The sequence below is a fragment of the Acinonyx jubatus genome, chromosome C2, assembly GCF_027475565.1.
Source record: "Acinonyx jubatus isolate Ajub_Pintada_27869175 chromosome C2, VMU_Ajub_asm_v1.0, whole genome shotgun sequence".
NCBI classification, from domain to species: domain Eukaryota; kingdom Metazoa; phylum Chordata; class Mammalia; order Carnivora; family Felidae; genus Acinonyx; species Acinonyx jubatus.
The window spans coordinates 10,444,689-10,468,753 of NC_069384.1; the positions used below are offsets into that span (position 1 = coordinate 10,444,689).

A 24,065-nucleotide genomic window follows, 5' to 3' on the forward strand; every position below is an offset into this window, starting at 1 on the left:
GCCACAGGCAAGCTTTGCAGGCGTAGGAAACCTGCTCAGCCACCTTAAACCATCGTGTCTTTCTAGACTTGTTTTGGTTTTTTGGTTTTTGGCATTTTTTTGATATTTTGGTATCTGTTTGTAGGGCTTTTCTTCATTTCCCCCCAAAGACATTCAGTGGCACATTTCAATGACCTGGTGCTCCCGCCCTACAGACTTGGAGACTTTTCCGGGTGCGCGTGGTGGGGCAGTTAGCATCCCACGGACCCTGTGGCCTGAGGGGAGTAGCTCAGCCGAGGTCCGTGGGTAGCATCCAGTTGCCCTGTGAGGGGACCTGAGCTGGGGCATTGGTAACCTCGGGTGCTACAGCAACAGGTGGGCCCCAGCTCCGTGAATGCCACTGCCAAGGCTGGCACGTGGACCTGTGCCTGTGGATGGACTGGGTTTGGCCGTGCCGCACACATTATCAGAGCGGCTTCTTGACTGTGGGACGGATCTAGAATTTTTTCGTACACCGGCCACTTCCGCTTTTCGTTTTGAAAACAAACTAACAGGGACGCCTGTGTGGCTCAGTCAGTGAAGCGTCCAACTTCAGCTCAGGTCAGGATCTCAGGGTTCATGAGTTCGAGCCCCACACCGAGCTCTCTGATGTCAGCACAGAGCCTGCGTAGGATCCTCTGTCCCCCTTTCTCTCTGCCCCTTGCCTGCTCACTCACGCTTTCTCTCTCTCTCAAAAAAATAAGTAAATAAAAACATTTATTGAAAAAAGAAAAGAAAGCAAACAAACAAAACTCTGCTCAAGTTTTCCCGAGGGCTTGGGTTTTTTTTCCTGTAAGCTAGGTAGCCAAGAAAGTCCTCAAGTAAGAATTAGGTCCAGTGGGTCTCCTAGAACTCCATCACCACAGAGAAAAAAAAACAAACAAAGCAAAACCCAGAAGTTCAGCTTAAATAAGTAAAAGCCACCCCCCCGCCCTAGATCTGTATTTAAGTTCATTTGGGCTCACTTGCAATTTTCGTGTTCTGTTCTTTCCGTGTGCTTGTCCTTGATAATTGAGCTGTCTTCAAGGGTTTTTGCCATGAAAAGTTGACAATACAGGGATAAACTAAAAACAAATCATTTAGGTACCCAAAGCAAAGTTCTTTTCTCTTTGCCTTCTTTTTCTTTTTCTTTTCTTTTTCTTTTTTTTTTAAGGAACACGACTGAATTAATCTGCCAAATCCCTGGACCCCTATAAAGTAAGTTAATGGTAGTACAGTAGTTTGTTACTTCCATGATCTACATATACTCAGGTTCCATTAAAGCCAGTATTCAGTAAAGCTGAGACCGTTATGGAAGTCTCTCGGTATTCTTTCATTTACCAAAATGTCGAACACTTGATCTATGTGTTTGGTTCGTTTTGTTTTTGTTTCTGTTCACCGTGGCCCAGAAGTCAGTCTTCTGGTCATTTGAGATAAAATGTAAATATTTTGAAATAAGTAAATCCTTAAGGACGGTATTGCATTTATGGCCCCTTTTGGATTTGTTCCCGGGATCACCTTATTTTTACTTAGCTTTGAAGTGGCTTTGTGATATTTCCAATTCATTCACTTGAAAGAGCTACAGAAAACTGCACACAGTCACATCTTTTTGTTTGTCTCCAGCATTGCCAACAGGGCATAACCCCGGGTTTCAGAAACGGAGCAGAGAGCTCTGAGCCGGAGGGAGTGAGAGAGGCATTTGGAGCTGGACCAGCCCGGCTTCAGGTGTCATCCCTGCCACTGACCAGTGGCACATCAGTTTCCCCATCTGAAGAATGGGCTTAGCGACACCTGCCTTGCCGGAGGGTGTGAAGGTGAAAGGAGTGTGCCTGAGAGGCGGGCTAGAGTGGGGGTTGGCAACTAGAGAGTTGCCTGCTTCGTTCAACCCCGCCTCTCCTCCATGATCAGATTAGCCTCCCCAAGCTCAGCCCTCTCGGGTGTAAAACCAGGAGGGTGATATCCCTATGAGAGGGAGGTCTTGTGCAGATTGATGATAGCACAGCCTGGCACAGAGGAGCTCCTTAAATATTAGCACATGCCCTGGACACAGGTCCCTCTCCCTCATCCTTTAGCCTTTACCAAGGGAAACTACTGGAATTCTGACCAAGTGGGGACCAAATATGTGCCATTGCCAAGTTAGTTTTTATTTTTAAATTTTCTTTTTATAATGCTTATTCTTTTTTTTTTTTTTTTTTTTGAGAGAGAGAGAGAGAGACAGAGACAGAGTGTGAGCAGGGGAGGGGGAGAGAGAGAGGGACACACAGAGTCCGAAGCAGGCTCCAGGCTCTGAGCTGTCAGCACAGAGCCCGACGTGGGGCTCAAACCCACGAGCCGTGAGATCCTGACCTGAGCCGAAGTCGGATGCTTAACTGACTGAGCCACCCATGCGCCCCATTGCCAAGTTATTTTTTAAAAACTCCTGGCAGATTGGGTCCCCAGCATACAATTCAAAAAGGGCTTTTTTTCTCTTTTACCTTCCACCCTATCTACTATTAATTCCAAATACTGAACTGATTTCAACAATTTATTCCTCACTGAAGCAAAATCCTGTTAACCGGATTGCCCTGGAGAGAAGTGGTCCTTTTCCAAATAGAGATTTTATCAAAATTTAGTTGTTTCTTAACTGAATGTTAGCACTCATGCTGCTGTGTGCCTGCCAACGTCTAGAAGCTTCCACGGGGTCATCTATAAGATGGGAATAATCATATGAGCTGTCTACTGCCTAGCACTATTTCAGATGAACTGAGATAATATATATCAAGATGCTTGGCAAACAGTCTTACCAGTTAGGTAATAGAAATCTAATAGATTATAGTGCAATAATAGAAAAATATAATAGAAAAATTGATTATTGTTTTGTATCTACTATACAAAAATCTCAGGGATCTTAAATAATTATTGTTTTTTTTGAGGGTAGATTTTGTTTCATCAGGCCTTTCAGAAGAAACGCGTGGAAAAGGAATAGAGATGCTCAAATCAGCCCCAGCTGCCAATCTGTACTGTTAGGAATTTTACCTTTGCCATTAGAATATCCTATTTTCTTTACCTACTACTATATACCCTTGAAAAACACTGGAAGCTAAAAGCAGCAACCCTAACAGTTAAAAGAGCCGCATTTACTTTAAAGATGTATTTCTTTTCCGAAACCAAATGCCACCTTTCCTTGACGATTCTGGAATTCTGGTTTCTCTCGGTGAAAGGCTTGGGAAGAGAGCTCCTGGTGGAGTCCCTGTTCCTTTTTTTTTTTTTTTGCCCATGGCTTTTTACATATGCTGCTTGCCTGAGATTTCTGGATTAGATTTCAGGGAGGTGACATGTTACACCGTTGGGCCTCCGTGCCAGTTTCCCAGGACGAGTCAAATCTGCAACAGCTCAGAGGTGAGACTCTTCCAAGGCTCCGGAGGCCGGCTGTCTGTCCTGTTCCTTCACGGACTGGCTGCCAGGACCAGGTTGGGAGAAACTCGTTCTCTTCCTTGGGTGATTCAGCCAGTCTCAAAATAAATAGGCAGGCAGAAAGAACTGGAAACTGCTGAAATTTGAGTCTCCAGGGCTGGGCTCTTCTCGGGAGCCGCTCAGTTGAACTGTAAAAGGAATCCTGAGCCCTGGGCAAGGGAGCGGCCACCTAGTGGAAAGACCGCTGGCCTGGGAAAGGCAGCTTCTGGCCCTGGCTGGCTCCACCAAGCTCCGCTTTCCCCTCCCAGAGACTCCCTTTCCTTATCTGCAGAGCGAGAGAGAGACGATCTGACGATTTTAGGGTCCTTGTCGGCTTCTCGGAATCTGACTTGATGTCTGCTAGGAGCAGGTACATTTCCAAGGCATGGTCTTCCGGCCTGGGGAAGGAGAGCCTGGGGCCTTGCCCTCAGCCCACCATCCCGGGGAGGCCCAGGACTGGGAAGCTGGGGGAGGGAGGGGGCATCTATCACTCCCCAAGCTGGGGAAAGAAACGAATAAAGGTCCACTCGAGAATGACATGCCACAAGTAGGGGAAGTCAGCCTAACTAGATTTCCCATGGCTTTGGCATCATTTAAGAAAAGAAGGGGGGGGGGGGGGAAAGACATCCCTATACCCACAAAGTGCTCAATTGTGCAAACCACAGAATCCCGGCATGGCCAGCTTCCTGAAGCTGGCCGGTCAGAGACCTTCGTGTTAATTCCTCAGCCAACGAGAAAAGATGGTTTGAGTCCTGTTGACTTAATTGCTAGATGTTTCTGAGCGAGGCCTGCCTCCCTCCTTCACCTCCTTGCAGCATTATGGGCTGTTCTTTATTACCTGCCCTACCTATCTGCACAATCTAGCCGCAAACAGCTCTGGTTGACCACACCACTTCCCTATTGAAAGTTAATACTGTTTGACTCATTCTGTGTTACTAACCTGAAGCCAAAGAAAACAAGCCAGAGAATAACCGGCTTGTATGGAGTTTGGAAAGCTCTCAGAGGCCCTGCTTGCAAAATCCTATACAGTAGCTTTACTATATCTCTCTGCTGCAGCTGCAAAGAAAATGAAGGAAGCAGAAGTAGTTAAAAAAAAAAAAAAAAAAAGCTGGGGGTGGGGAAAAGTCAGAGCAGGAGTTGGAGGGGGGGCGCCCCACAGGCTATGGAGAGACTCACCATAATCTGCAATAGTTTATGAGTGCGTTCCCTCTGAGCTGAGATGATGCCTTCACACCCCGGAGTATTCATACAGGAGAGGGACTGTTCAGGGAGTTAAAAGGAGAGAAGGTTCAAAACCAGTCGTTGAAAAGGCAGGCGTCCTATTGCATTCAGAGCAGAGTGGAGCTGGGAAGTCGGGGTCACTGAGCCAGCCTTCCATAGGCCGGGTCCCAAGGTAAAGACAGAGGAAGAGGAGAAACCTCTTCCTTTCAGATCTGGAAAGATTTGCTGGGAGATGGTTGCCCACGTTTGGTCCTTCCTTCCATAACTGGCTCAGAGGTGGTCAGCAGGGTGAATAGGGGGGCATTTGTGTGTCGGAGTAAGTTGAGCTTTTCCCTCCCAACGTCACCTGGCAAGCCGTGGGACTAGTGTTTTCGTCACCACGTCATGGCTCTTTGGGAATCCCCGGCAAATACCCCCTTGCCCATTCAGGTAACTGTCAGAAGATTTACTCCCCTACAGACGGCCGCTGCTTCTCAGCTGTGTGTTGACAACACAGGCTTTTAAAAGCCTGGATAAAAGCCTCAGTGAGGTCATCATCCCCCAGACAACCTGGAAGGTTTTTCTCTGGATGGCATGAGGCGGGGCTAATAGCTCGTGAAAAAGCAACTACTAGTTACTGTTGGTTTTCTGACCAGCCAGGGCTCAGAGATTGTGAGTGGCCGGGGTGCCGTGGCCCTTTTACGCACCTGAGGGGCTGCTCAGCCATTTTCTAGAAGACTTTGACAGCCCCTCGATCTCACGCTTCCATGAGGACGGCCCCAAGGTCAGTTGGCATTTATGACCAGAGAGGTAGAAATCAGGTGCTCCCTGCCCTCTCTGCTGCTGGGAACCCCCACCCCCCCTGGGGGCCCAGGACTTTTAGGAATGGAGGGAATTTACTTTGCCCTCTTCAGAAGTACAGAGGAGTAGAGAGCATCGTACACACTGCTGAGTGCACATCCCAGGATAAGTCTAGCCTACCAAGGGGGAGTTTATTCACTCTTTTTTTTCATCCGTTTATTCATTCACCCAGCAGCTCCCAAGGTACCGTCTAACCTCATACGGGCCCTCAGTTTACCCTGCGGGTCACACAGGGTAGTGGGGTGCGGCGGGGAGGTGGATGGCCCCCGCAGGGAAGGTGGGTGGCCTGTGTGGACAACAGGAATGCCCAGGCAACTCAGTGAGGCAGGTGCCATCTGTGGACCCCTGGGATGGTCTTCTCCTTGTCCGCAGGCCTTGCCCTGGGGCTTGCTCTGCTGAGAACCAGAACTCCAGAACCAGCTCAGAAGCTCCAGGCAGCATCCCCAGCCCAAACTCACCTCTCAGTACCGCCCCCACCAAAACATACCCTCCAAAGTCCCCTTCCAGTCACAGCCCGCCCAGGGGGGTTAGGAACTCCTGGGGTAAAAGTAACCGCTCTCAGGTTACTTTTTAATGGCTCCCTAACGGGCTTTTCTGGAGACAGTGCCTTAATCAAGGACCGTGGATAAGCCTTGGAATTACAGGCTGATAGAGAAGAGAGGCTCTTGAACTTGTGAGCGGCCTGCACCCCTCCCTCTGCGGGGTCTCCTCCCCCCGTTCCCCCCAGACGGCCACCTCTGGTCAAGAGCAAAAGAAACCGGACGGGTTCTCCGCCCTAAGCTACAATTAGGTCCTGAGTCACCAGACAGAAACAGGAGGTAACCAATGGCGACCAGCGACTACAGATTTTGACTACTCTGCTTTCAGGGTGGTCCGGGTCTCAAAGAGCTCCTGCGAGCGAGCTGAGAACTCCACTGTCTGTTACTCTGAAGCTGGAACGGGAGCAGCTCCGTTTTGTTTTTGTTTCTGTCCCGCGAATCTGGGGGGCATGGCTGGGGGCGGGGGGCAGGCCTCGCGTGGGCCTTCCTTCCGCCGGAGTCTCTGTTAGTTTTCATCTGGCTTTGGCCCCGGCTGGCTCTGCCTCTCCCTGGTACTGTTGCTTTGTATACCTTTCCTTTTCTACTCGTCTCTAGCAGTTGGGTCTTCGCCCGTCGGACCGTGTGTGTGTGTCTGCGCGTGTGTGAAGATGCTACAAAAAACAAAACAAAACAAAACAAACAAGGGAAGCCGAAGCAGCTCTTTCTTTACATGAGGGTGTTGTGCTCAACTCAGCACAAGGGCCTTTTATCTATTCTTTTTTATTTTTTGGCATGATGAAAGAAACATTAGAGAAGACAAGTTTTGCAGACCATTTGACTTTTTTTTTTAATTTTTTTTTTTTAATGTTCATTTTTTAGAGAGAGAGAGAGACACAGAGCACGAGCAGGGGGAGGGGCAGAGAGAGAGGGAAACCAAGAATCGGACGCAGGCTCCAGGCCCTGAGCTGTCAGCACAGAGCCCGCCGCGGGGCTCGAACTCGCAAACCTCGTGATCATGACCTGAGCTGAAGTCGGACACCCAACCGACTGAGCCACCCAAGCGCCCCACTGACTTCTTTTTTTTTTTTAAGTTTATTTATTTATTTTGAGAGAGACGGTGTGTGTGTGTGTGTGTGTGTGTGTGTGTGTGTGAACGGGGAGGGGCAGAGAGTGTGTGTGTGTGTGAGAGAGAGAGAGAGAGAGAGAGAGAGAGAGAGAGAGAGAATCCCCACCAGGCTCTGCACCGTCAGCAAGGAGCCTGACGCAGGGCTCCAGCCCAAACACCATGAGATCATGATCTGAGCTGAAATCAAGAGTCGGATGCTTAACGGCCTGAGCCACCCAGACAATTTGACTTCTAATGAGACATTTCCACATGAAACTTGATGTGCTCAGTTATGATGTTTTTCCTCCACAAGTAGTTTTCTGACCCCGCTTGAAGAAAAGAGGCAAAACCCCACACCCTCGTGGACCTCACAGTCCAGTGGGCGCAGGCAGACCAGAAGTAATTGTTAATAAGCGCCATGGAGAAAACCAAAGCTATAGGGCTAAGGGGTCGACTGGGCCGAGAGAGTTTGCAATTTAAACTAGGGTGTTTAGGAATGTCTCAGGGACAAGGTGAAATTTGAACAAAGACTTGAAGGATGGAGGGATGCGGTGCACAGATATCTGGGAAAGGGGTATTCTGGGCAGAAGAAACAGCAAGTGCAAAGGCCCGGAGGCAGACATTTGGGAGTGATAGCAAGGTGGCCAGTATGGCTGGAGCAGAGCAGAGAACTCACACTGCCTCCCTCCTAGTTTCAAAATAAGGGGTATTCGCCTTAGAAAGCAGGCAAAGCAAAATGCCAGGCTGGCCTCTAAAACATGAGCTTTATGCCATATGAAGGGCCAAGGCAGGACCACGGTTTGGAAAGACCCAGGATAGGGAAGCCCCACGCACGACCAGACCTGTGGTCACTCGCTTACCTACTGCCACCTGCGAGAGAATCGAAGCTTTTCCCAACCAAAGGCATCGCTCTCCCCGTTGGTGATTCTCCTGGGGTAAAGCATCGTGTCTGTGGGATCCCTAAGAAAGTCGAAACACGTTACCTGGGAAGAAGCAGCACCCCGACAGACTTTTCTCCAGGGTTCAGTGTGATTTTCCACCTGTAGAAGGTAGGAGGGCATGTGCCCAGGACACGTGGGGGAGGGGGCGTGGACAGACACACAGGTAGAGGAATGAGCAGTAATCTCAGCCTTGCATTCCTCTTGCCACTGATGACAGGGGAAAGGCAGGGGACCAAGAAGTATCATTATTCCCCATCTCATCAGAGAAGCAGGGAAATGAGACCCTGGAGTAAGGTTCAGCAGGCTGGCTCTCTTCCCAGCTGCAGCCGCTGACTCCTTGCTAGCAGGTCTTGAGGGGAGTGTGACGGCCCACTCCCTCTGGATGCACCCTTTCGATGATGAGGGGGAAGGGGCCGAGACCCAGAATGTGATGCCCCAGTCAGCAAGATAGCAGGAAAGGCTCGGCGAAGGCTTGAGGGGAGAGAGGAGAAGATCCGAGAACAGTGATGTCCTAGGTCACTAGTAACTGTCCGAAAGGCCACTGACGAAACAGCAGGAGACGGGGAGAGTGAATTCTCGGGGTATGTTGTGCAAACCTGCTGACCACCAGCACCCGGGAAGGCAGTGCGTGCCGGGTAGAATGCCAGGTTCAAGCTAGAGCTCCAAAGACCAATTAGACAGTTGAGCCTGGGACTGGCTCCCACAGGCCAGGTGTCTGGCTGAAAAAAAGACAGAAAGAAACCTTTGAAAGTCCTAACGTCATATGAGGTTGTTCAAGAAAGCCTGTGCTTGGAGTCGCCCAACCAGAACGAGTTGAGTAGCTAATTGCTGAGATATAATTGCCGTGAATGCTTTTAGAGCCCCCTCGGAGTCATCCATCTTAGTCCTTTAATTCCAGGCTTCCAGATAAGGAGGCTGGGTGATGAAGAGACTTGCTCTTGTCCGCAGGAAAGTTGGGTGGAAAAGCAGATTTATAATAGAGGTTCTTAACAGGCAGACTGGCGGTCACGTTTCCCTGGTGCCATGTTGTTTCTCTGGCGGAGAGAAGGATTACGGCATCTGCTTTAACACCCCCATCCTTGGGGGCACCCAGAGGCTTGAACTGGAAAGGAACAACAGGTTCCTCATTAACCCTTTCCTGCTCTTCTTCAAAGTCGTTCCGTAGACGGCAGAGCAGGAGTCGCGTTCTGGGTTCACCTTACAGATCAGCCTGAGCACAGCCATGGTGAGTCACCGACTCAGCTCAGTGATGGCGGCAGGGAAATGGTCTACACCCACCTGTCTGTAGGGCAGACCTCTGGCACTTACAGCCGTCCTGCATACATTGAAGAGTTGAAAGATTAAGAAAAAGACCACCAGGTAGCTGTCGCCAAAACAAGGCCATCACTCGTCACTCGGCGCTCGTGGATACTTAGTCTAAACACAGTTCCAGTATATTTGGTGTGTTCATTTCTAGCCCAGGGAAAGTTAGAAGCACGTTGAAGGGAGGAGTCACCCCCCTGTCTCACTCAAATCCCCAGGATGTTCCCTGGACCAGCTTGGGGGGGGGGGGGGTGTCACATCGCTTGGGCCTTATTAGACGTCTAAATTCTCAGGCCACACCCCAGGGCTACCAAGCCAGAATGCCCCACGGCTCGGACGCTCATTCAGGTGTGTGAGACATAGCTCTCTACTGTGGGGTCACAATACACTTCTGGCTCTACACACGAGCTGGGAACAGAAGTGGGACAGTAAAGGCAGAAAGTACAAATCCTTATGGTGCTCTGGTGGCCCGGTGACCTACAATTACCTAACACTGTTCACTCTCCTGTGGATCCACCGGGGGGGGGGGGGGGGCACACAGAAATTGGTATGGATAGGAGCAAGATTGCGGGGCGGTGGGTGGGCAGCTGTTTAAGGGAGTGGGTGTGTTTTCAGACCTGCCCTCCTTCTCTCATTGGCCGTGTGAGGTTAGATAAATGACATAAGCGGTCTGAACTTCACTTCTCACACGTGGGTTAAAAAACAAAGCCGATTTCTTCGGCACGTCTCCAGTTCTGAAGTACTTTAACTTTGCAGGGATGTCCTAGTTTGACAATATGGGGAGAAATTAGAGGGAGAAGTTAGGCTACCAAAGTTTATATGGCACTGAACAATCTATAAACATGAATATATAATATGTATCCTAATATAGAATATGCTAACATACATATCATATATTTGATATCATGATATATACATACATGTATGTGTGTGTGTGTGTGTGTGTATATATATATATATATATATATATATATATATATATATACACACACAATGGGACAATACTGTCCAGCATTAAGTTAGCCAGCAGACAGATAGTTTTGCTATTAGAAAGATTTATTTCATCACCTGCAAGGTGCTTTAAGGAAGGATCACATTCACATTCGGTATGATTACTTTCCTGTCCTCAAGACTTTAATAACCCCGGAATCTAGAGTTTAGACTGTTATACCAGGAAAAATGAGCTGTTGTCTACACACGTCAATTTCTTTTCCATAGTCTTAAAGCCGTAGCAAATTAAGGGGGAGATAGATACCCAGGTTTTTATATCCAGACCCATGTTGTTAGTATCAGATTGACCACCAAGCATCTTTTGAAATGCAAAAGAATTGTATTGTATGCTTTTAGAATTGTATGCTTTTAGAAGACTCACAAGGTCATATATACACATACACAAATATATGTATCTATACATATATAGATAGATATCTTTTTGGTATTATCATTTCGCATGCATTTTCTTCAACTGTTCATCATGACAGTGCTTTGAATCTATGCCTTCCTACTTTTTCTGCTGAACCTATCAAGAAAAGTAGTAAACCCATACCAGAAACATGGGCTGACAAGCTGCCATAAAATTATTCTCTCTGGCCAAAATTTTCCAGGAAAATGTGACAATTTAGCCTTACTTGTTTTCTGTGATAGAGAAGAATATAGTTCGGGCGCCTGGGTGGCTCGGTTAAGCACAGAACTCTTGATCTCAGCTCAGGTCTTGATCTCAGGGGCGTGAGTTCAAGCCCCACGTTGGTGTCCAGGCTGGGTGTGGAGACTACTCTAAAAAAAATTTAAAAAGAGAAAATATCATATTCCACAGTTCAACCGTGGTTTCTTAAAAAATATAGTTCAGTTATGGAAGAGAGATGCATACCTACTCAGTCTAGTTTTTATAGCAGAAAAATTGAAAGCTGGTCTCATTATCCATCATGGCTATCATAACATTTAGGGATGCCTTGTGGGCAGCTATCCCAGAAAGCTCCAGGACGTATATCTCTGGAATGAAGAAGTAAAATTTCGCAGATGGGATTAATTTATTTTTATTCCTTTTTTTTTTTCATTTGGCTTTTTATGACACTATGTATATAGTAAAATCCTAATCAAATACTTCTTCCAGAATGTGGGAATAGTAAGAGAGAAACAAAATTAAGTATCCTTTTCAACTCTGTTCAAGAGTCATTGAGATGTCCTGGTATGAAATCTTAAAGCAGCCACTATTTTAAGGGCCACCGTGTCAACATTTTCAGCTTACTTACGGTGGGCTCAAAAAGTCAGACTACCAAACGTGCATGCTTAGCGCTGCATGGTAATTCTACTAGATTTGATCCAGAGTTGAATTCCCTGCTGCCCTCTGAAGCCCAGTCCTCAGCAAGAAAGAAGAAAAGGGAGCTTGATGGTGAACATTTCCCATATTTAAAATTCAGGGGGCAAATTGACATTTTAATTGCACGCAGATACAGGAAACCGGAGACCTAAAGCATCCATTTTCCCCGGCTTGAAAGTTTATGTCGGAAGCTCCTGTATTTCATACAAAATATGCCTCTTTGGCCCATGAAATCTGATGGCTTCAGAAAAGAAGAATTAGGTGTTCCTTTGATCTAGTTTATAAATGCATCTGAACCACACCTTTCAGATGATAATGCTTTTTATTTCCCCCGTGCCTTGGTGTTACGACCCTCTAGCACCCTGGTGAGGAAGTGACTGGTGAGGGGAGATTCCCTGCAAAGATAAGAAGGCTCTTACTTACCGCCAGGATCACATGTGGGGAGGGCGCGGAATGAATGCTTCCCCCCACTCCTCCGGCATTAAACTCAGCCTCCCGACTCTCGGGGCTTAGAAAATGGCTGCGAGTGAAGAATTGTTTTCTCTGAGAGTTATGCCCGAACATTCCTGCTAAAGCAGGCAGTCATCAGTTAATCTCTGTAAATGACTACGATTTTGGCAGGTGTCAGCTGATACAGAAATTGCTCACATGTTAAAACTTTTGGTTTTTTTAGACGTAGGGCAATGAGAGGGGACTAATGCAAACAAATCATCTCAACGTTGTGCCTGGCCACAGTAGCGGCTTACCTAAAATGACTTATTCCGGCTCCATGTTTTTGGTGGCACATGATCCCCAACCTTGGGGACCGAGGCGGACACAACCGACAGCCGCTCTTCAAAGGCAGACCGTAGAGTCCAAATTGCCAAATGCTGTGTACTCACAATGATCTCGTATACATCATCCTTCTGGATCACCCTCTGTCCTTGACACGGTGTTCTTCAAAAATGCCACTGGGTGCCCAAGGAATGTGAAGTTTTGAAACGGGTACACAACCTGCTGGCAGCCTCTGCACCATTATTTCGCCAACCGGCATTCTTTCTGAGGCAGTGGAACTCCCCAGAATCATTTGTCCTGCCCTCTTCTCTCCCTGACTCCTAATACCAACCATTAGGTCGTGGTAGGCATTTAAAACTGCTTTGAATGGCTTCTGAGTTGGAATTCTTTTGCTTGTAGGAATACCAGATTTCTCAGTCTGATCAGCGGAAAGCTAAGAATCTGTCCCAAATATAAAAGGAGGGAGGAGTCAGGGTGCCTGGGTGGCTCAGTCGGTTAAGCGTCTGACTTCGGCTCAGGTCATGATCTCGCGGTTTGCGGGTTCGGGCCCCACGTCGGGCCCCGTGCTGACAGCTCAGAGCCTGGAGCCTGCTTCGGATTGTGTCTCCCTCTCTCTCCGCCCCTCCCCCACTTGTGTGCGTGCGCTCATGCTCTCTCTCTCTCTCTCTCTCTCTCTCTCAAAAATAAATAAACTTAAAAAAAAAAAAGGAGGGAGGAGTCAGGGAAAGATCCATCCAGAGACACTGAGTTACACCATGATCCACTGAAATAGAATGTTCTAGAAAAAGACATTTTCATACTTCTGAGAGAAAGGGATGACAGGAGTTGTTCCGGGACCTGGCCCTATGGCCTTTCGCCCACAAGGCCAGTGCTTAAAATACTCAGCCGGTAAGAGGCCTCTCACATGTGTGCTGGCCCTGTGTGACTCAGGCTGTTTGTGTTCAGGTCGAGTGTTGTGGGCTGCGGGGCTGAATCAGAGTCCAGATTTGCCTTGGTGACACGTGAAAAGAGGGAGCGTTGCGTGTGAACTACACAAATATTATGCTTAAGTCGTTTTCCTCATTTTGGAGCCAAACGGGTCTTCTTGTCCATGATAAAAATCACTGCAGTATAGTGGGTCCTTTTTTTGGTCTGGAGTTTGAGACTGCAGCCGCTGTGCCAAGGGGCCTGGCAGCAGAAAGGAACGGCGAGCCACGGAGATTTGGAGCCGTAATACAAGTTGTAAAATTTAATTTTGTCATCGTAGCGATCGGGAGCTGGGCTGAAATCACTTCTCTCACCCCACTGCCCCCCCCAGGCCGGGGAGACTAGACTCCTGGAATTCTCTTTCTCACTGCGGGCTGGGTCAGGGCATGTGAAGCAGCCCCAGTTTACGGCAACGAGGTCCAGTGTTGTTTGGAGGCCGCCTGACAATGGCGGAGGGGGTGGGGGGGGGGGGTCGGTGTGTGAAATTGGTCAATGACCCTTTATTCGAACCACAGGGGTGAGGAAGGAGCAGGGGCACATCGTCTTTCAAAGGGGAATGAATCGCCCGGCCCCGCGGTGGCTAGATCGGTGCATCTCGAGCCTCAGTTCTGCTTGACAGGCCCGCGTCTCCCGTGTAGAGACGTTTCGTTGGAGGAATTAAGGAAGGAAACAGGAGGCCCAACCCTCCCGGCCTGTCCCATGTGAATGGCCTCTGCTCACTGCATCGTGGTGACAGTGATTTTGATGGGGAACAAGGCAAGGACACTCACCATCTATACAGACACTGAGCCCCCCCACCCCCCACCTTGGATTCCTGAGCCCCTGGGCCAGCTCATCTGGTCTGCTGGCACATCCTCTGGGCTCCAGTGGGCCCATCCTGCTGGGAATACTGGACCCGTTGAGGCCCAGGCTACACCTTCCGGTCCACCCCCCTCTTAGAGGGTGCACCTGGGGAAGTCAGCTTCAGGAAGGAATGCTCAAGAATGCCCGTAGAAAGCTTTCAAGGAGAGGGAGAGGAGAGGGGCCAAGGGGCTGCCCGAGCCCTGCATTTAGCAGGAAATCGGACCTCCCCAAGGACTGTGGGTTTGCAGCCACACCTCATTTCCTGTTGGAAGGGGCGTGCGCTGAGCTCCAGGGCCCACTTTGCTGCCTCTAAAACCTGCCAGTGGTGATTGGATTTGCAGTAGGGAGCGGCCGTTCCGATGCCACAGGGAAGGCACCTTTCCTGGCTGCCACAGCTTGGCCCGCGGTGTGCGGCCGAGCGCCAACGACCGATGCTCCTTCTCTCCCTCTCGAACTGAAGCGGTCACCAAGGCGGGTGCGCCCACCGCGTTCTGCCCAGCGGAGGTGGGCGCACGGGGTTAGGGAGACGGGGCGCACACTGGGTGGGCCACCCAGTGGCCTGGGATGACGGGGGCCCCGAATCTCCCCCGGGGCGCCCCAGCCAAGCATGCAGACCTCCAGCGAAGCCACGTTGGGGGCGAGGGGAGAGGGAGGGGAAAGACAAGAAAACCCCGGATGTCAGGAAATCCACAATACATTTTCTGATCTTTTCCCTCCCTCCTTCCTTGCCTCCCTCTCCCCTCCCCACCCCACCCCCCTCCCCACAATAGGACATCGTCAGAAACTAGATGATCAGACCAAGCCCGGGAGCTTGTCCTTTTCCGAGCGGCTCAGTGAGCTGGAGCAGCTGCGGCGAACAGCCATGAGGGTCAGCCCACACCACCCAGCCCCCACACCCAACCCTCGGGCCTCCTTGAACCACTCCACTGCCTTTAACCCTCAGCCTCAGAGTCAGATGCAGGGTAAGTACCTGGAGGGAGCCCGCTTCCCGCCTCGCCCTCGGGCCGCACCCCCTCCCCCAGACCAGTCCTGGCTTCTTTCTCCTCCTTGCGCTGAGGGTGGTCCTCGTTGGACCAGCAGCCTCGTAGACACGCAGGGTCTCTGGCCCAGCCCGGACCTACTGAGTCAGATCTGCCTTGTACTGAGATCCCCAGATCCGGAGGCTTTGCTGCCTAGGATATGGAGAGATATCTATCTATACGTAGATAATATCTTGAATGTTTTCAAGAGTTAGCTTTGGCTATGCTGTTTTCCTCCCTACCCATTAGGCTAGAACACACACACGCACGTACACACACACGCACCCCAAGCGAGGTGAAAGTCAGGAGGTTTCAAGTTCCTGCGGGCTTCAGATCATTGGTGGGGCTTGTACCTAATATATGTCCTTTACGAAAATATAAAGAAATACGAGGAAAGTCTGGCTGCCATCACATCAAAGGTATTATTTACAATAAATAAATTTGCAATCAATAAAGAGTGCAGATTAACACACACACACACACACACACAGCCATACACGCATACCCTGGGGTTTAGCTAGCAACTGCAAAAACACTGTAAAATACAGTAATTGCATAAAATGCCCTGTGCCAAATTAGATAATACACAAAGTTCATTTGCACCGTAGAAACCACTGACGTCAATGGTTATTTGCTCTGTGATACCATGTCAAATTTCCGAAATACAGTCCCTTACTCTGTGCCGTGCAGCGCACAGCTGTATGTGATATGGTCACAGTCAGATTCTCTTCTCCAAGTAGCAGGCTTGTTGGACTCAAAGGGAGAGATAAGGGACACATCTGGGGGAGAGAGCAGGTGGCCAGCCAGGGACACGCTACCAGCCCCCCGAGACTGCCAAAATTCGCTTCCCCGGGTGCTTTCTCTGTGTGAGTCGTGTTGCGGGATGTGCTCTCCTCGTGAGTTCTTCAAGGTTTCTAGACCAGTACCCCTCCTTTGGGGCTAGCACTTGGGGGGTCCTCGAAGAGCAGGCTGACTCTCTTGCCCAGAGTTCGACGGCTCCTGTCCCAGGCTCTCATAATGATGCTTCTGGGGGCGGTTCTTTTATTTGCGTGGAAAATTCCCAAAGACAGCTTCCCGTCAGATGCTCGGCACACAGCTGTTAAGTGGCCTGTGGGTAGAGTGGCCCCTTTGTATCGGAACAGAAACCCAGAGCTTGATTCGGGCAGGTTGTCTCTCATCTACAGACTCATCTTAGGTGTCTTGAGAAATAGCCTCCGTGAAAGCATCAGGTTTATGGTGCTTTATCATGACTAGTCATTCAAAAATATGCACACTGATCTTTTCTAATGCCAAAATGCAGGCGTGGACGGTAAATTGGGTCGAATGGCACATTAATGGAAAGCGACGGGCAAGGGGTTAAATGATTCTTGCCTTCCAGATAGAACAAACTGTCAAGGCGATTTTTTGATCTTGTGTTGAGGGCCACTGAAATTACTTTACGTCACCTGCAGACCTCCATCTGTGACGTCAAAGGGAAGATTTCTATTCTCTTATTCTCTCGTCGTATGCCGGGCCATTTATACTACTAGGTTGATGAAGGGACTTGCCTTTTTCTCCTGATATTGGAACCAAAACTATTCAGCATTTTTTAAAAAGCAATGGAAAATTCAACCACAGCGGGGCAAGTTGAAATGGTCACCCTGAAGCCAGCTTTGTTTTCAGACGGTTTTGGTGAGGAGTGAATCAGATCTGATTTCCCTCCTTGTCAGATACGCTCTTTTTTTTTTTTTTTTACCATAAAGGAGAGGGGGAGGGTGGTAACTGAATTCTTGTCCTCGGCAGTCAGCAGCTCTTGGGTGGAGACACGACCGTGGACGGGCATTCTTCAGCTCTTTGGAATACTGTATGCTTAGCAGAGTATCAGGTTTAACACAGAGCATCACCCCTTTATTGTTCCTTTTGAAAACTTTTTACTTCTGCAACATGTAAGTAATAATAACTTGCTTTTAGAGGGCCCTAGAGGCTTGGTTGCTATGCTAAAGAATGTGTTAACTATATTGCTAATGCTCTTTCTTTCCAAAATATGATTTGCTGGTCAGTACATCACTTGTAAAATTATAGGAACTTTTTAAAAATAACCGCCCAAGATATATTCGTGTAAAACTACTTTTTCTTTCTTCCTTTTTTTTTTTTTTCTATAAGGAAATGTTTTTTTCCCTTAGTCATGGTTTGAGTAGACCCTGGGGATTTTTTTCCCTGAAATTAGAAAGTTAACAGGGATAATAGTAAAGTCTCTTTCAGCCAGAACCTTCATTTTGTTCTTGACAAGTAAGAAAATGGTTATTTTCCTGGCTTAGCTCTGGAGACTCCATATTATATTTAAGAAGATGCTTTATGTAAAAATTCAGCATGTGTTTATGGCTCTCTTTGAAAAGGCATCAATCGCTATAAGAAAAATATCCCAAAGGTAGTCATGGAAGTTGAATAGGGTGCCGTACAGATGTGTGAATGTTTTCAGCATCTGGAAACGTCAGCAGCTGGGGGCTTGGAGAGATCGTGGGCTGACAGAGAGGCTGGGACTTCATCCGGAGAGCTACGCCTGCCCCTTCAACTCTGCCCGTAGGAAATCACAGATGTAGAATAACGCCTCTGTTTATCTGCAGTCAGATGTGCTTGAGAATCCCCCAAAACAGACATCTCAAATTATGTGAAGCAAGGTAAGGGAAAAGGGGGGCAGGCTGCCACCCACCAAACCACTGTTCGTTTGGTGAGGTTTTTAACTATTAAGAGGGCTGAGGTCGATTTCAACTTCCTACTTTACCAGCTCTTAAAAGTGAAGAGAAAGCCGTTTTGTCGCGGCTACACGATTAGACAAGAGAGCATCACAAACTGCTACGGGCGAGGTTTAGGATTCTCGTAGAGTCATGGGAAGGAAAACGGACACGTGTCCTTTCAAAAGATGGGACAGGACAGATTCTAGCAAGATGAAGTCGCCGATGCTCAATCGGTCACACGCACTCCTTTAGAGATGGCTCCAGGCGACCCAAGCAAGTCATTTTAAGAATTTGACTCCTGATTTACCAGAACTGATGAACCACATTTACAGCTGCATAACCCCCACCTTTCTGGGAAGAGGTAGACAGACTCACATCTGAAGAAACTGGAGAAAGGAAGGGGCCAAAGTTTTGTAGTTCTGCTGCATGTTGGCGTGAGGTTTAGCTCTTTAACCCGTTACGATGTATTTTGGCACAGGTCAGACCTTTTGTACACGTTATTCCGCTCTCACCGCAATCCCCTGATGCGGGTTGTAGACAGAGGGGATAAACCCCACAGGCTAACAATTGCCCAGATTCTCCAAGAGCAGAAGTGACGGACTTAGACTCAAACCCAGATCTTTCTGGCTCCGGAGCCAGTGTTGCGAGGGTGGCAGGTTCTGTTGGATCAAGGATCCGTTAGACTCAAGGCTGACCAGGGTCAAAAGATCCAGATCCTCAAAGAGGCGAGGGGAGGACTCCTGAGCTGGACATTCACTTGCCTTCTGTTAGCATTAGATGTTGCTGATGATGATAACCTTAGGGCCAGACTCTGTGGTGGCACCTCGAAAAACTGTCTTTTTGGGGGCGGGGGGCATCAAGCGGGGGGCTTGATTTTTCAAGCTGGGGACAAAAGGACACTTAACTCAGAATCATGAATCTCCAGCGTGAGGGAAAGAAGGACGAGGAGGGCTTCCCAACTGCTCTTTGTTTCCTGGGGCAGCGGCCCGGCCTTCCTGCATGTACGAGTCTGTCTCTCTTGGGGTCCGTTGTTGCCGGAACCTTCCGAACGTCCAAACACAGGCCACCTCTGATCAGCCTTGAGGAGTATGCGCGTGCCTCTCGCCGAGAGTTGAGAGTATGGCCAGAGAGTGGAGACCCTGACATCTCCGATTCACCTCCTGATTTTTAGTATTCCAAACGATTTTTGCTTTGATAGTGATTTTCCCCAAAAGTCAAAGTTACTTTGGAAAGGCTACGGTTGTCTGTGAAGCTTTTGGAGGTATGAATTGACTTTGTTCCTCAGCTATCCGGTTACATATGTCAGTGTTTATCAGCCACATTGACAAAAGGGAAAAAAAAAACCTTTCTACTTCCCTGTAGGAGGTGAGAGAAATCCCCTTTCCAGCCTTGGGGGTAAAATATCAAACTTCTCTTTTCTTCTCCTTACTTCTTCTCTGTCGCTCTCTCTCTCTCTCTCTCCTTCCTTTTTCGTCTAGAAGTTCAGAATCAGAGTGGGGTGGGGGACTATATAGTCCAAAGCCAGAGGGGTTTGCACATGTAAATCTACAAATGGTCATTTAATGCTTACACAACAAAGCAAACTAGTCAGGGAGCTAGGAATCGACTTAGAAGCCATGCGGTAAAGGTGAAAAGTGAATGATTTAAAAATCACTCTTCTCTAGCATGGTAGAACTTGAGAGCCTTTAGAGGTTTACGACGTCAGAATCTGAACACGATTGAGATCAAGCCTGAATCGGGTGTCCCCGTGAATACAGAAAAATAAATAAATGCGAGAGGGAAGGGAGGGAGGGAGAAGGAAAACAGGGGAAAGGATGCAGAAGGAAGAGTTCACGTGTGAGGGGCGCCCGGGTGGCTCAGTCGGCTGAGCGTCCGACTTCGGCTCAGGTCACGATCTCGCCGTCTGTGAGTTCGAGCCCCGTGTCGGGCTCAGTGCTGACAGCTCGGAGCCTGGAGCCTGCTTTGGCTTCTGTGTCTCCCTCTCTCTCGGCCCCTCCTCCGCTTGTGCTCTGTCTCTGGCGGTCTCTCAAAAATGAATAAATGTAAAAAAAATAATAATAATAATAATAAAAAAGAGTTAACGTGTGGGTGAGCAAGCTGACAGGTGCCACTGCTGTGTCCTGTCCTCTCTTCTCAGGAGCAGGCGGAGGGGTTAGAGTTAACAGAGCTGAAAGCATTCTTAAGGCAGGAATTGAGAACCCAGTTTACTGTTTCCCATGTTCTTGGCTGGTGCAATGTAAACTGTAGGTTTAAGGAAAGTTTGAAAAGCTCATATCAATGAATCGCGTCGTAGACATGCAGAAAAAGAGAAAGGGGGATGGGAAGAAAGCTAAGTCTGTTTTCTTCTTGAGAAAAAGGCCATAAGGCCTTCGCCATTGTAGCTTGAGTTGAATGTGGCTACCGTGTGTCTAACACCCTTGATTTCCATTCACGGCCTGAGTTCCTCTCGCGCTCTGTTGATGGCGAGGCATGGTTAGCGACACAGAACCCCCTTGAACGGCACGGCTCAAAATGCCTGCACTGTATTTACAAGCACCGCACAGCTAAGTACTTAATAAACCAGCCCTTCAAAGGAGCCGCCCACCTCGTGAGCTGTCAGCACCCGTAATCATAAACCACATTTTTAGCGGGACTACATTTTCAGACCAAACGTTTTCATGGATGTCGTTCAAGGTGATCGGACCGTGTTTTCCAGAGTGTGTTGGCAATGCTCTTCTAATGCTTTTCTAATTACAAGAAAGAAGGGTTCACTTTAGGGCCTGATCTTAAGGATAAAATATTCCTTCTGAGGATTTGATATGTTCTGAACAGTCCCCTCGTTCTGGTAATCTACAGGCCGGCACGCGGGTGTGTGGGTGCACACACACATACAGTTTTTGCTCAGAAGAGCAAGGTTTTAATAAAACTCTAGTTGGAGCACTTCCGTGGTACCGATGATTAAGTGGCGAGAGGGAGAGCTGAGCTGAGGACCTAACGGCTTAGAAAGACAGTGCACAGTGGCTAAGAGTGAAGGCTCAACAGGCAGACCACCTTGGCCTAACCCCGGCCTCTACCGTGTATTGCTCTGGGACCTCTGGCAGGTTACTTAACCACTTAAAGCCTCAGTTTCTCCACCTGGAAAACAAGAGCAGTAATTATGCTTGGACCATCGTGAAGCATGAAGCGGTGAGCCGTAGATTCAGCCCATGGAAAACACTTAAAACCGTTAGGGGCGCCTGGGTGGCTCAGTCAGTTGAGCATCCCACTCTTGATTTCGGCTCAGGTCGTGATCGCACGGTTCGTGAGTTCAAGCCCCGCATCGGGCTCTGTGCTGACGGTGTGGACAGCCTGCTGGGGATCCTCTGTCTCCCTCTCTCTGTGCCCCTCCCCCCCCCCCCCCCGAGCACGCAAATCCATGCCTCCGGGTGTTCCTTGGCTCCTGGCTCCCCCTTTCCAGGCTCCCCTTTCACCTTCATACGGCCTCCTTGTCTGTGTCATCCCCCTCTTCTGTCTCTTATGAGGACACTTGTCACTGGATTTAGGCCCCACCCAGATAAACCAGGAGAATCTCATCTCTTCTCACTGAATCACATCTGCAAAGATTGTTTCTCCAAATAAGATCACATTCATGGGTCTGTGGCTCAGAACATGGACACACGTTTTTTGGTCGGGGGCGGCGGGGGGAGGGGGGGGTGGGGGAAGGGGAGGGGGAAGGGCCGGTGGGCACCATTCTAGCAATACACCAAAGTAGAAAGGACAGGAGGCCGCAGAGGAGTCTAGAAATAACTTTGCTGCGTCCACCCCCCAGAGCAGATATTTTAGGCAGGGGACATATGGACACAGTGTCTCACGTTAAATGCCTCCATCATCTCTTCTGGCCAGCAGGTCAGCCCGTCATTGCTGGAACTCAGTATCATGGTACTTTTATCTCCCAGGCAGGAAAACATAGGATTTTTTTTTTTTTTTATGTGAAGTCAGACATTTCTTAACATTTTCTAGCGCACGTAGGCAGATGGGACCAGAGGGCCAGCAGTGCTAGGTAGGGAAATGTCGGGGGGGATCTCTGCCCTGTCTCATGGGAACCACGCAGCCCAGCAGACTGGAGGCCTGGGTGCCCTCTGCCCTCGCCCCCAACAGCTCATGACGCTGTGGATGGTGGTAAGCATGGGCTCAAAGACGACAGGAAGACCACAGCCAGCCAGTTGGGATGGACTCAAGAATTGAACCTCCCCAGAGCTAGGCGTATCACTGTCATTTGGGACAAGCTGCCTTTCTTTGAAAAATGGCTTTATGGCAAGGCATTGTTGACCGGACACACATTTCGAAAGGCTGGCGATTCACTTTGCATGCCCCATAATCCCAAATTTACAAATCACCCGAAGATAGCCTTTCACATTTGTATATTTAAAAAAGAAACTTTGACTACGGCCACGAAGTCGTGTCCAAGTTTGCCCAAAGTTTGCACCCAGGGAGGAACAAACCATACTCTCTGGTAGCAAAGCCAGGGTCTGGGTTAGAGAGCTACTGTGCTTTCTTGTAAGGGGTGGTTCCCCAAGCTGAGCTGGTTTCACTCATGGGCGTTATTTTTCCTCACATCGCGGAGCGGCAAGGCAGGCCCTGCTGTACTTCAGTTCTTTTAGGGGCTGTTTAAAAGCACATGGGGTTTAAATAATGCTGAGGAACCCTAACGACTTCTGCCTCTCCTTATTCCTCTCTGGCCCTCGTGGCCTCACTGTCAGGCGTTTTGTTTTTTTTTTTTTCCAACGTTTATTTATTTTTGGGACAGAGAGAGACAGAGCATGAACGGGGGAGGGGCAGAGAGAGAGGGAGACACAGAATCGGAAACAGGCTCCAGGCTCTGAGCCATCAGCCCAGAGCCCGACACGGGGCTCGAACTCACGGACCGCGAGATCGTGACCTGGCTGAAGTCGGACGCTTAACCGACTGCGCCACCCAGGCGCCCCACTGTCAGGCCTTTTGGGGGAAAGTGTACCCAGGGCTTCTCAGACCTCAGGAGCCGCCTCGGTACATAGTTGTCTCAGATCCTCCCATTTTAAGTCCGTCCGTAGCCTTCGCCCCTCTGGAGCTTTCCGATTATTGAACAATAATCTGCCTCCAAAGCAGAACAGCCCAATTGTTATGGAGATTAAAGGGACGGATTGCAAAACACCTGTAAATAAAATCTTCACTGACAAACCCAGTTTCTTTCCACAGACCTTTCTTCCGTAATCTCTTTCTGGCAGAACATTTTATGTTTTGATACCAGAGATTCAGTTACCAACCACAGTAAATAAAACAAAATAATTTCAAAAAATGGTATAGAACTCACCCGAAAAACAAACATTGGCCAGTCATGCTTATTTTCTGTTTTTTTTTTTTGTGCACGCCTGAGGATTGACCGCGGGGGGGGGGCGGGGGGTGGAGTACTTCTTATCCAGTTGATTTTTTTTTTCCTTTCTATTTTTTTTAATGTTTATTTATTTTTGAGAGCCAGAGAGACAGAGCGCGAGCAGGAGAGGGGCAGAGAGAGAGAGGGAGACACAGAAGCCGAAGCAGGCTCCAGGCTCTGAGCTGTCAGCACAGAGCCGGACGCGGGGCTCGAACCCACGAACCATGTGATCATGACCTGAGCCGAAGTTGGACTCTTACCCTTTTGTAAAGGGGATTCTCTGTAAGATGGAACCCCCTGTTTGTCCGCCTGGAGGGAGTGTGGACGAGATGGGGGAGGAGGTAGGAGAGAACTGACCGACGCGTCTCATGTCACCTCATGGCTGTCGCGTGGCCGTGAAACCTGAGCTTTAAAACACACAGCACGAACACACTTGGAGCTCATTCCTGCTCACCATCTTGGTGACATTACTGAATCTACGCCTCCATAAGTCAGTGCGATCATCGTGCTGAACAAGACTTGGGCTGCTGGGGTGGCGAGCCCAGTCCCGCTGGGAGGAAGGGGGACGATGCACCGTGACCCTTCTGCTGTGGGGCTTTGGGTGTGGCCACCAGTGATGTCGTAAAGGCAGAGCATCCCTAGAGAAAGCCTCTGCGTCGGCACCACCCTGGGTGTGAGCAGTTCACCCATCCGGGACATTTAAATCTC

At 49.0% G+C, this 24,065-nt stretch overlaps 1 protein-coding gene across 5 annotated transcripts in view; it reads left to right on the top strand.

The window, feature by feature from the left end:
• The window catches only part of RUNX1 (RUNX family transcription factor 1), a 254,923-nt gene that overhangs the window by 195,738 nt on the left and 35,120 nt on the right, over positions 1 to 24,065 (top strand). For 4 of the 5 annotated variants that reach the window (XM_027041646.2, XM_027041645.2, XM_027041647.2 and 1 more), the window contains one exon: positions 15,027 to 15,218. The exons of the other annotated variant lie outside the window; for it this stretch is intronic. In XM_027041646.2, coding sequence (XP_026897447.1) covers positions 15,027 to 15,218 — 192 coding nt within the window. The remainder of the gene's footprint in view (positions 1 to 15,026; positions 15,219 to 24,065) is intronic. 5 annotated transcript variants of the gene reach the window in all.